The sequence below is a fragment of the Zeus faber genome, assembly GCF_960531495.2.
Source record: "Zeus faber genome assembly, chromosome: 13".
In the NCBI taxonomy this organism is placed as follows: domain Eukaryota; kingdom Metazoa; phylum Chordata; class Actinopteri; order Zeiformes; family Zeidae; genus Zeus; species Zeus faber.
This window is the reverse complement of record NC_137198.1, coordinates 9,964,072-9,977,277: the sequence shown is the minus strand read 5'-3', so window position 1 is coordinate 9,977,277 and position 13,206 is coordinate 9,964,072. Positions and strand designations below refer to the sequence as shown.

The 13,206-nt window shown below is 44.2% G+C and overlaps 1 protein-coding gene across 2 annotated transcripts in view; it reads right to left on the bottom strand.

Annotated features, from left to right (window-relative positions):
* fermt2 (FERM domain containing kindlin 2) overlaps positions 1-13,206 on the bottom strand; it is a 53,488-nt gene that overhangs the window by 17,366 nt on the left and 22,916 nt on the right. For both annotated transcript variants that reach the window (XM_080012607.1, XM_080012608.1), the window contains exons 4-5: positions 4,310-4,438; positions 687-719 (exon numbers count right to left, since the gene is read on the bottom strand). In XM_080012607.1, coding sequence (XP_079868733.1) covers positions 687-719; positions 4,310-4,438 — 162 coding nt within the window. The remainder of the gene's footprint in view (positions 1-686; positions 720-4,309; positions 4,439-13,206) is intronic.

Below are 13,206 nucleotides of genomic sequence, written 5' to 3'. Positions count from 1 at the left end.
AAGACTAAAAGACATCAAGAATGCGAACATGCCTTCACTCCCTAATCCTCTCACAGTGGGGACTATTAGAAATGTAGAAGGAGCTGGACCACCCTGGGATGCAAGGCCAAGACGGACACTCAGAGTGGCATAAACACATGTTGATGCCACGTACACTAGAGATCGTGTCTGTAGTGTATGTGGCTTATAGACACAGATTGTGTGTGGGCTGTAGTAAAAGATATGTTTATAGAGCAATATTAGAGGAATATCATGAAAACTTCCAAAACAAACTGCACAATCTGTTTTTCTCTAGCATTGCTTTCTGAGCTTAAAGGTGAGCTTAAAAGTGATCCAGCAAAACAGTCATCAAGCACAGTGAGCAGACCTGGAGATACTATAAAAACATTTTTTTTATTAAATTAAAATTAAAAAATAGACGCTGAGCTTTGACCTGAACTCTAAATGGAGGCAAGGCCTTTATGAAGTGACTACCCAAGTCAGCTGACATCCTTCCTGGAAGAAGTCAGGTGTTTTTGGTTCCAGTGGTTGGAGCTAGTCAGGTGACCTGAGCATCATGTCACTCATGGGAGAAGGTGGGAAGCGGTTGGAGGAGGGGGAGTGTAAAAAAAAATAATAATAATAATAAAAATAAAAATAAAAAAGCAGTGCAGAAAGGTAAGGGACAGAAGAAGAGAAAGGCTTACCTTTGACAGGCCCGATGTATATTATCTCAGAAGCTAGGGTGGATAGGGAAAGAATATAACAAGGGAAAGAAAGACAAGAAAAGAGATGAAGGGAAGCACTAGGAAAGAACAAAAAAAACCATCAGGAACACGGATTAACAGTCAGAGACTCTAAAAGGGAAAGGGGTGGAAAAAAGAAGGAGGGAAAATAGAATAGAGGAACATGAGGATGAAGAGATCCATGGGGTTTTCATGGCCATGGCCCAGCTGCCAATCTCGAAGCATATGACTCAGTTTGCCCTCCTGGTAGAGGGAGAACACCCCTCTCATGGACGGTACTTCCACCATTCCACTCCACGTTTCTATTCTTCTTTCCACCTATGAGCGTTCAAGGCAACGTGACAGATTCAAAAACCCACGGCAGGGTGTTGGTGGCCTGGTTGCCGCGACGCTGCCATGCACGCATACCGCGTGGGTGAACATCCAAGGCATGTTGTTGTCCACGACGAAAGGGCAGATCACCGGATCCAGTAGTTAGTGTAGATGTGGTGAGCCCCAGTGGGTCCCACACTGAGCCGGCATCATGGTCATGCTCTGTGCTCTTATAGTCTGAGTCACAGCAACAGCTGGGGATTAGCAACATGGCTTTTCCAAAGAGACTACCAGTGTTGCGGTTTGTCAACGTGCGGGTGGACAGGAGAGCTGGAGTTTCCGAAAATTAAAATTACACACTTTAAAACTGGTGTTGAGGTTTGGAATCAAAAGATTGCAAAGGCCAGTCATAAGGAAGCCTTAACCAGGCTAAAGGACTTCAATGGAGGCACTTCATGTGATTTTACCCTTGAGAGACCATTGGATTTTGCAAAATATGGTTATTTATGCAATACTAATATATTTGAGCGAGTGCAAATGAATTTTATTTGGGGTCCAGACTGCAGGACCGGTTCGAGTTTGATGAGTATCAATGTACATTTGGAGCAGAAATTTTACAGGAAGAAGAAGAAGAATGTTGAGGCGATCCGATTAATTTCAGGAGCGGGCCACTTTGTGACATCATCATCCGAAGTTATACAAGTCCAAGCTTCGTCTCTCGGAATTCCTTCATATCCAGCCACTTGCAACGCGCAGACAGACAATGCAGCCGATGCTGCGTTTAAAGGAAACTTGGAAAACAGTAACTTGTGCTGCGTTTTACAAAACCCTGAAAACTATAATCAGTCGCAGAAGGCGTCTTCACACCGCAGGAAGTGGAGGAACGGTCCTTTTCTTCTGTGTTCGCACTGCATGACCCAGGAACGATCGTAATTAGGGATGTAATGGGCATACCGTTTTAAGTATACCGCAATATCAAGCAACCACAGTTCTGAACCGTAAGCCTTTTCCTGTAATAATACAATGCCCACGGGCTAAATTTATGTTGCACAATTTAAGGTGTAAACTTCACCTTACGTTGCCGCTGCGCGGTAACAGACGGCCAAATGCTGTAAAATCTGGCGTTTCGTCTGATTTAATCTCACCCTCTTCCAAATATGAACAGAATTATTATTCAGTGATGGTGTGATAGAAGGCCATAGTCGATAAGGAGAAGGGGGTAGTACACAAAATAGGTAATATCATCTATAAATGTAAGAATTTCACCCTGGCATACAATAAATTTAAATTTGTCTTGTTGAATCTCAGCCTCGCTCTCTCTCTGGAGGCTATAGAGGAGTATACAGAAGCGTTTTTTGGCGGCCTGCGGTTCCGGTCGATCTCCTGCATGCCGATTACATCGCTGCCTCCCTGGAGAGCCGAGCCCCTTGTGATCCTATCAGGAGACCTGGGGCTTGGAGGCCAGGGCCCTTCCCCACAGAGCCTCAAATAACTCCCTGTAACTTGGCCGTGAGACGATCTTTACTACCGCAGCATGTGATCTGATAGGGGTCAACAGGAAGTGTTTGTATGCACACAAAATTTTTTAAAAAGATAGGAAGAACAGGGTAAAGACCAACTCCTACACATTCCTCGAGGTACTTTAGTTAATCTCCTGCTGCTATAGTATCACCACATTCACCAAATGGGAGGGTGGGGGTGTTATTTCACTGTGGTATAACTTAAATTTATTTTTTATATAACACATTTCAAAGAACAGTATCAACAAAAAGCACAGGGTGTGATTGTCATGTGCCGTGTCCAGAAATAAACACTGGCTATGATTCAAGCTCACTGCATCCTTAAACAGTCTGCAGCTGTAATTATAAAGTGTACGGATTAAATGAGGCACAGGGCTGTCAAACGATGCTTCGTTATTCGAATACTATTCGAATTGTAAAAAAATAAAAATAAGAATAAGCATGCTTTGTTTCAGCAGAAGTGTATAATTTTTATAAAAATGTTGCACACATACGTCCACATACATCCTCTTTGCGCGTGCAAGTGAATGAGCTTTGTCCGTGCGATTTGCTGCTTCTTCCGTCGCTCTCCGGTGTCTGTGTCTAAGTGTATGTACCCGGTGGTGTCGCTGGATTTCCGTAAACACCAAAACGGGCACCAATGACCGCTTTCACCGCCAGGATTACCAGCTGTCCGCCAAACGGCGATTACAGATAAATTGACCCGTTTTCTCTGGAGAGATATGCGGCCCCATTAACATCTGGCAGGGGTGTTGGATTTAAAGGTTCCATCCGCGATTTCATTCCGAATATATTCGAATTGATGTGTTTTATCAGAAGCAATATTCGTACGTGATTTTGGACCAATGTTGACAGCCCTAGTGAGGCAATACTTACTTGGGAGGGGGAAACAGGTCCCAAAAGTCAGTCGTGTGTATACAGCATATATATACACACCCAAACCGATAGCGTATCAGCGTATCGGGGACACCTAGGAGGCTATCAGACGACGGGTTACATTCACACTGCTCATGGTGTAAGCATTAGGGGCTAATTCTAACTCAGACGTCTGTTTCTACTCACATGTCCATCGCTCTCTCATCGCTGTTGGATGGAGGGAAACGGGTGGGGGGGTGGGGGGGTTGGAAAAGGGAGGGCCAGTACAACTGCAGTAGTGTAGCCCAGTTTTGGGTTTAAAATGGCAGCGTGACCAACTATGTGCGGAATTTCAACCATTCTTCACCCTCCCTGCCAAGGAGCTGGGAGCCAGGTCTGCAAGATCCCACGCTGGCCTCAAGCTCACACTTTCATATTTGGTCACTACAAACAGGGTGCAGCGATTTGCACTTATCTCAGTGGTTTTCTAACCACCAGAGCAATTAGAACAAGAAAAAAAAAAAATGGGAAAGAAGCCATCGGACACTCCACCGGAGCCAAACTAGAACCTGCTATCCAACCTGTTGTGCTTATACATTATTAAACTGAATTAATTTCATTAAACTCACAATCGTGTGGGTCATTTCTGACCCATCATATATATATTCTGGGGTTTAAGAAAATAACAATAATAAATGCCCTGCCTGCAGACGGCCCAGGTTAAAGTTTTACATTAAATACAAAATAATCTTGTGATATTGGTGAAAAGAAAAAGTATGAATAAAAATAGGCGTCATTGAATTACGTGTGATTAATGGGGGTTTAGTGTGTGACACAAAGCATACAACGGGAATAACATTGTGTTGTACATTATTTGGGTGGCGTCAGCCGGCTCACCTGATCCGGGGGTCAGCAGGGGCCCCTCGAGCTCCAGAGCCTCCTCTTCCGCCTCCTCCAGCTTTTTCTTCTTCTTCTTGGGATCACGGGGCTTACGCAGTAAAGATAACTCCTCTGGGTGGCGGATATCTGTCGGGAGGAACCAGGAGGGGGGTGGAGGCGGGGGGAGAGGGAAGGGAAGAGAGAGAGAGAGAGAGAGAGAGAGAGAGAGAGAGAGAGAGAGAGAGAGAGAGAGAGTCAGAAAAACATTGTCTAGCAACACAGCTAGGCCAGCTGATACGATGAGACACTAGATCTGATGTCACGGTCATAAGAGACACAATTTGGAATTTTTTTTGGGGTGGGGGGGGGCATTTGGATCAACCGCTGGCTTCCAAAAAGAAAGAAAGAAAACACAGAAAGAGACTGAATCTACAGATTAATTTAATAATAATAAAACATTATAATAATAAATACTTTGCATACAGTATCACCCATAATGTATCCTGTGCATAGAATCGCACTTTGTATATATATATATTTTTTTTTTTAAATATATGGCTATTTCTGTTCATTATTTTTGGCTTTTCCCCCCCAGACTGTTAAGCTTCATTTTTTTCTGAATGCTTATTGTCTGTACAGTAATGCACCCATCCTTACCGCGTCAAATTAAGAAGAAGAAGAAGAAGAAGAAGAAGAAAGGAGCGGTGGGGAAAGAAAGGAATAAGAGATCCAAAAAAAAGAAGACGAGGCGAAATAGAAGACGAGGCAAGACTGAAGAAGGAGGAACAATCATCGACAGCTGTGCACTCGCAGGGGATGGAAAGAAAATCGAAAATCCCTTCTCTCAGGAACCCCAACAAATCTGCCTCAGAGTGTAATCCCCAAATGAGACGGGCAGGACAGAACCACCATCCGTCTGTCTCTCTCCCCCTCTTTTTCCCTGTCAACGCCTCACAGACACACACGCACAGTCACACACACACACGCGCAGTCACACACACACACACACACACACACACACACACACACACACACACACACACACACACACACACACACACACACACACACACACACACACACACACACACACACACAGAAATGAATAATGTTCTAGTAGCAGCACTGTGGCGATTGTCTAAACACCTCTAATAGATTCCCTGATCTCTAGATGCTAAAATATTAAGTAAACAATTATATTGTAACCCTTCTTTTGTATCTGTGGAAGTGTGCGTGCGTGTTCTGCACATGACAGTAATCAAAACAGTGAGATACACACACCAGATTTAGTATATAATGACTAAAACAGAGCAGTGGTAGGAGGCCAGGAGGGAATCATCACTCAGCAGCCATAGTGACGTTTTGGGACGTTGAGAGGGTTTGGGACGGGATTTGGGATGGCGAAGGGGGTGGGGCGGTGAGGGGGTTTGAGGCTGTGAGGGGGTTCAGGACAGTGAGGGGGTGATGGACGATGAGGGGGTGATGGACGATGAGGGGGTCTGGGACGGTGAGGGGGTTCGGGGCGGTGAGGGGGCGATGGGCGGTGAGGGGGCGATGGGCGGTGAGGGGGTTCGGGGCAGTGAGGCTATGGATGGTCAAGGGGTTTGGGGCTGTGAGGGGGTTCGGGGCAGTGATGGGGGGTGATGGATGGTAAAGGGGGTTTGGGACGGTGAGAGGGCTTGGGATGGTCAATGGGTTTGGGGCGAGGTTAGGGCTTTGGAACTTCGAAGGGCTTTGGGACGGTGAAGGGGTTTGGGATGATGGAGAGTTTTGGAACGTTGAGGGGGTTTGGAGTGGGTCGGAGGTGGACCATGAGACACACAGACAGACAGACAGACAGACAGACAGACAGTCAGTCAGTCAGACTGTCAGACTGTCAGACTTGGAGATGGATGAGTTGGTGTAAAAAAAAAAAAAAAAAAAAAAAAAAGACGCAGGGCTGGATGGAGCTACAGCCTCACATGGTCTCTCTCTGGTTCTTGGATGCCTTCAGAAATCAGATCAGAGATGACGGACAATGATGTATAACAACTGTATTTCATTTAAACTTTCATTTTTTATTTTCTAGATCAAGATTAGATAGAACTTTCACTCTCTCACATCCATTTAGTGTCTGGTGGTTATTATCCAACCCTTCTGATTTTTTTTAAAGGAATGAAACTGAGAAATATGAGCGAGCGAGAGAGAGGCACAGTTCGAGCTGAAGCTCCTTGGCTTGGCGAGAATCACTTGTTTAGTTTGCGTAACTAAAGCAAAGCATTCCAGGGGTTTTAAGGACTACCAGATGGGAGTCTCTCTCTCTCTCTCTCTCTCTCTCTCTCTCTCTCTCTCTCCTCTCTCTCTCTCTCTCTCTCTCTCTCTCTCTCTCTCTCTCTCTCTCTCTCTCTCTCTCTCTCTCTCTCTCTCTCTCTCTCTCTCTCTCTCTCTCTCTCTCTCTCTCTCTCTCTCTCTCTCTCTCTCTCTCTCTCTCCCACAATCCCTGTGCCCTTATACAGCCATGTGAGTGCAGGCGTACTGCTGAGCCCTGAGGAGTGTGTGTGTGTGTGTGTGTGTGTTTCCTCGAGCACGAGCATGAGTCTCGCTGAGGAATAGCAGAGGCATGTGGCATTTTACTACGGTGTCAGTCACTTTTATAATTTACGCCGCTGACCTCATAGTCAACAAGACGAATAATTTGAATTTCAGATCCACAGAGATTTGGGGAATAAATCTCTCGACCATCTAGAGCCAGAGCTCAAACAAATACGGTCGTTTCGTGCAGTCAAATTGAACTTTTTTGCTCAACGACGTATGGATGAAGACATCCCAGTACGCCTGAGGTGATTTGGTTGAAAAGGTGTCGATTCCTTTTTAGAATCAGAATATATGAATGAGGGATTTGTTGTGGAAAAGACTGGTGAACAAGAATGGCCAAATGTACAAAGAAAACAGCCAAATAAAAATCTTTTTAAAAAGGCAAAATATACAAATGGTGATTCTATGCAGGCTAAGTTAAGTTACAAGACAGTATCTGGGGACAAGTGGCAGTATTGTTTGCTGTATGAAGTTTGAATTTTTTGAGTGTTGCTCTTTAAATTGTGGAAATCTTACTTTAAAAAAGTAGTCAAAAAGAAAGAAATCTATTTCAGACATCATCTGAGGCAAACATCAATTCATTTTGTAATTTGTTTGTATAATATTTGTATAATATCGTGTGTTATTTTTACCTGTTTCTCAATTTTCCCACATATATAATACGCCAACAGAGAGAAAAATGGCTTGAAGTGAGTGCTAAACAATATATATTTCACCATCAGCGTTGTGGGGTGAGCATGTGCAGTCGCGAAGGTGCAACGTTGCCAAATTGAACAAAATCACTCGTATTTTTCCACCTATAAGCTTTACCTTCATTTTTCATCTGCCATCCACAGCATTATCTAGAAGACCTTTGCTCGATCTCCCTCCCTGTTTGGGAGGTCAATCAATTCAGCATGTCAGTTGCACCAGCATGAGTTATCGCAAGTATTTAATAGCTGCATGTGGACGCAATCAGGATTTGCCCTTTCGTTTCATATTGCGCAAACCACACTTTTATTGTCACTTTGAACTCAATGAAAGAGAGCCGCAACTGTACTGCTTGTACCGTTCACTTTAATGTTGTTGCCTTGCGACCGTGCGAGGGATGCCACGACAGGGGCGCCTGTCCTTTGAAACTAATTTTACTAAAACGTATCAACTTAGAAATATTCATAATATATTCATATATATCGACTGTATATGTTGTTTAAAAAAGTACAAGTATAATACAAGCATTGAAGAGATAAAGACTATGAAGATAAAGAGCTTTTCCACTTTCACACGGTTTCCACTATCTGCTTAATTCATGCGTGGGTGGATGCTTATGAAAGCATTTCCCAAACACACCTCGCACCTTATGAGACACGGTTCCCCCGAAAGACATGGCAGAGGATCTAAAACAGATAACTAAACAAATCAAACAAGGAATGTAATATTTGTAAACCATTTCACAACATATATTCTTTCATATGTATTACGTAAAAAAAAAAAAAAAAAAAAAAAAAAGTGCCAAAATGCGAATTTGTTTTTAAAACCGTTCAGGCCACTTCGGATTGTGGCGGTTGCTGATGAGCAATATTTTCAGGCCCAGTAACTTTTTGAAGTCACCGGCCCTGAAATGATTTTATTTTAACATCAGAATGTTTTTTCGCCTCGTGCCAGGGTTTCTACTGTATATATGTTCCATGATGATTAAACAAACGAGGATTGAGCGATATCCCACCATCTACGATGACTTCAAGTATTTATCAAAATTATTTTGAGTTCTCTCCCCATATCCACTGACCCATTCACTTAGGGGCTCCATTGTACATAATACTTCCAGTTAATTCAATTCATTCACAGACTGTGGTCTGGTGCTTTATCAGCTCTTCTTACTGGACTGAACGGATATTTGTGGCGAGTGGCAAAAGTGTTGGGTGAGCAATGGTTCAAGACCTTTCCATTAGCCGACATGGCACCCAAATGAATGGGCTCTCCAGCTCCCATCTCCAATCTCCAATCCACCACCTCCCACTCCTACGCTCCCGAAGCCGCGCCAGCGTCCAGGCTCGAGGCCCGGGGGAGGAGGTGGGGGGGGGGGGGGGGGGGGTGACTTGGAGCCAGCGGGTGCTCACTACGTCTACTCCTTGGAACTAATGAATCACTGGGGTGAGTAAGGCTAGCCACAGAACAATCACAAACACTGTCACGTTCTAATTTTACAGCACCATGGTTTACCACCTAAAAAAAGACAGACACCCTATATGGGGAGAAAATTAATAAAAAAAAAAAAAAAATTGGAAAAAAAAGTCATATCCTCTCAGCCTCCTCTTAACGACTTTGCCCCCCCGGTGTGAGAATGAGACGGTCGCAGGGCTGGGACCCAATCGATCGGCTAATATGCTGGGGGCAATAAATCAATGGCTTGTTTCCTTGGCGGATTGAATAACACTTAAGAGACTCACAAATTAAACCTATGAGAACAAGTCCATTATAACTCTCAGACAGTCCACGAGGAAATGGTGAAGGGGTACACTCCTACGGTCCATAGCATAATGACTTTGGAGACAAATTGGGTTTTGCACTCGGAAGCCAACTGTCAGAGCATCGAAGCTTGGGCTAGATGTTAAAAGGCCAATCAAAAAGGATAACCTGCTTTAATTTTGGAGATGTAGCTCCAGAGGCCGGACCACACTTCTCCAGTGTTATGAAAACAGTGGCCGGGCCACTTGGGCCAGTGAAGCACGCTGCGAGGAGGATGGTCCATAAATCAACCGGACCACGACGATAAAGCAGCAGTCCCATTCAAACCTCTCAGCTTCGAAAAATATTTCAGAGGACGGAGGACACGAGGTGCAGCCAGGGCGCTTATACTTCAGTCTTCCAACCGTGCGCGATGCCTGCATATGCTACATCCGCAAGTCCAACATCGCCCCTCTCAGTGCCAATCGCTTGAATCGTGTACCTTACGTGCAACCGAGAGCTGATTCCCGGCGCTGCAACCGTCCAGAGAATCCAGACCAGTCTGAGACACTGTGGAGACAGAGGCTTCAATAAACAACTCCGGCTGACGGCGGATAAATGAATCAGCGTGACTGCCGTTAGCGATGAATAGTGGTCATTTCTTTGCCCTGCAGTGGGAGAGAAGGGAGCCGTACTTTATGCTCCCTTCCTTGGATTCATACCCGGCCGCGCGTGAAGCTGCGTGCCTGTATTTCTCAGGATCACCATAACGAGAGACGATATCTAGATTGCGATTAGGATAATCGCTGAGCGCCTTCGTGTCAATGGTGACTTGAAAGAATCCGTGGCTAAACTAAACAGCGCACACACTCATCGTGCGTCACTCCTCATCGGAGAGACAGATCCTTCACAAACCTGTTTCAAAGCCATCCCAGCCACTCCTGCAATTTCACAACCGCATATCTTGCCTTTTATAGAGCCTTTCTGATTTCACAGATGTCGTCTATGACCAGTAAAACTCGCAGCACACCATATGACACTGTGAGAATTCCTCTGGACTTCAGAAACAACAGATAAATATGTCCTCAGAACTATCAGAGCAAGGTCTGCAAAGTTTAAAAGGATGTCTGGAAAGGTCAAGTCGTGCCCTGGCCTCACCGCCGCATGTCTGACACACCAACTAAGCCATACAGTGCAGGATCCAAGGGCAGTCAGTGAGAAACGAGAGATTAAAGCTGGAGTGGAACTGATTTGAAATTGATTCCAAGTATTACAGTAAATTTTCTTTCTGGGGAGACTGCCTCGGTCTGCCTGTCCAATAAGGCCAGATGGACTCTGTCCATTTCGGGGCTGGGACTATACCCAGCTGTTGCTTGCTGCCATGAGAGGAGTTCAGTTATGTGCGGGATATTAATCGTCGACTCAGCGTTATGTAAGTTCCATGAGAGGCTGTGCGAAAGGGGTAAAAAAAAAAAGAAAAAAAAAAAAAAAGTAATGCAATATGAATTTAAAAAAAAAAAGGACGGATAACGAGCTTTCCCATTGTTTGAACGATTACAAAACGAGGGCTGCATATCCAAATGTGTGGGCTGTATCAGCCGAAAAAAATCCCCTCCAAATCAATCATTGCCTGAAATTGGAATACGGATTCCTCTTTTGATTTGCTTCTCATGACCACTTCCCTTTTCCCCCTTCAGAACGTTTCCTTGACAGTGTGTGAGTGCTTGGAATTAGCAGCGGGGTCAAATTGCCATATAAATGCCAGCGCTGGGACAAAGGGCAAATCAAATAAACTTGTCTTGGACAATAAACAGGAAAGGGGCTGGTGGCCGGCTTTTCATCTCCCTGAATATTTGAAGGGAAAATTTAAAAGGAATATTGAATATTTAAATATCCCCGTTTCAGTTTCTCTTCTTCGGTCTTGCAGTCCATCAACCTTCTCGCCCTCCCTTTCTTTGTCCTTGTCTGGACCAAAGGCCAGTTGGACAGACCTCATCTCTTCCTGTCCCTTTTGATTTTTTTTCCCTCGGCTGTGCAGTTCCCAGGCCGTCAGCAGAAAACCACACACAGGAAATTGTCAGACTGAATGAAAAAAACATTAACATTTCCAGTCCAGACCAGTCGCGAGTCACTTAAATCGGTCATCATAACCCTTATGGTGAAGATTGAAGATCCTCCTCGCTGAAGTTATGAGGAAAATAGAAGAGAAAATGAACAAGGCACTCAAACACTTACCAGACGGCAAAACTCAAATTTCACCATCGTGGCATGCGCCGAGTCAGCCAAAAGCAATTTGTCCTCAACAGTTTTTGCACTTAAAATCAATTTATCATGCAGGCAATGGACGCATGCCTGACTAGAACTCGCCAGGAGTAAAGCCTCATGTCAGCGTCTCCCCTGAATCCATTTTAAAGTGGACCTCACTTTTTCAGTGCTTGCGCACGTACATTTGGGTCTCTGGTGGTCCTACTCACACACAAACTGCGAAATAAGACAAGCCAGTCGGTTGTTTGTGAGCTGCGCATTTCATAAAACGTGTGGTCAAACAAGCCATACAGATTTGCGATCCCTTCCTACGTCACTTGTCATTCTCCGCCCATGGCTGGAGAATGACAAGCGCCGCTGGGAACTCCCCTGTTGGCGTAGAGACCAGCACTAATCTTTTAAAAGCAAGCGGAGTTAATACCAGCTGTCGGTGAAGAAACTGCAAACGGTGGAAACATGCGTTTTAATAAATCATTTTATAATTCTGCTGTGTTTCTTGAAAGAAAAAAAAAAGAAAAAATAAGTAGCGGTAGATAGACTGTAGGCTGCGACGCAAGATCCGCTGTGCGTTTCTCCAAACAAAAAACAATAAAAATAGTGTTTTAATTGTAGATGTATTTATTTTATTTTCCTACGTTTACATGAAACAAAAAAATCCCTGCGTGCGGTATCCCAGTTAGGGCTCGCACGATTCTCGCTACAATATGAATCGCAATTTTTCTCCTTATGATTCTCTCACAAGATTCTTATTTTTTTCAATAAAAACATTTTTTTTCCGCTTTTTCTATTTTAAACACAGAACATAACATATATCAAAGTGCTTGGCTTAAACTTAAACAAAATAAACCGTTTCGACTTAAACTCATCCCACTGACCAATTTCAACGGTTATGGTTGTAGCTTATATTTCAATCATTAAAAAAAAAAAAAAATGTAGACTATAAAAACATATTTTTTTTATACTTTCAGCTGGATAATTGCAAGACCTTGTTTACCTTAAAGTGTCTGCAGAGATCATAGGACAGTCTAAACAAGATCAAAATGTTGTAATGTCATTTTTAACCAAATGTATTGTAACGCTGTGTATGACTGTGGGGGAGTTTCCAGGTTCAATGCTGGGTTGTTATAATGTGATAAGTTCATCTTATTGGAGGAGAGGTGTCCAGGACAGTGGGTTATTGTCCCAGGTGTCTAGGGGGCAGGAGAGGAGGAGGGGCGAACGCTCAGCAGCAGCGCTGGGTGCGAGTCGAAGGAGAGAAAGAGAGACTGAAAATAGGCGTTTTTTGCACCGAACAGCTCTGGGACTCCCTGAGGGGAACTAGGAACTGGCGAGGTTCCCCGAAAACTAGATGCCTCCAAGGGCTATTTTTCTGGTTGTATTCGCACCGGCGGTAGTCGCACTGGGGTTTCAGCACGACTTCCGCGTTTCATGTTGTATTAACGCCGTAACTTTCAGCGATTTCACCTTAGCAGTGCACCAAAAGCCGTTTCTGAACAAATTTGAGGCGAGAAATAAGCATTCCAGTTGCTGAATCTTCATTCATAGTAGATCTGCAGGATGTAATTTAAAACTTTGCTTCGACTTTCGTAAGGCACGGGCTCGCATCAGGACACTGCACGGAGATTTTTTAGTTTCATTCAATTAGCGTC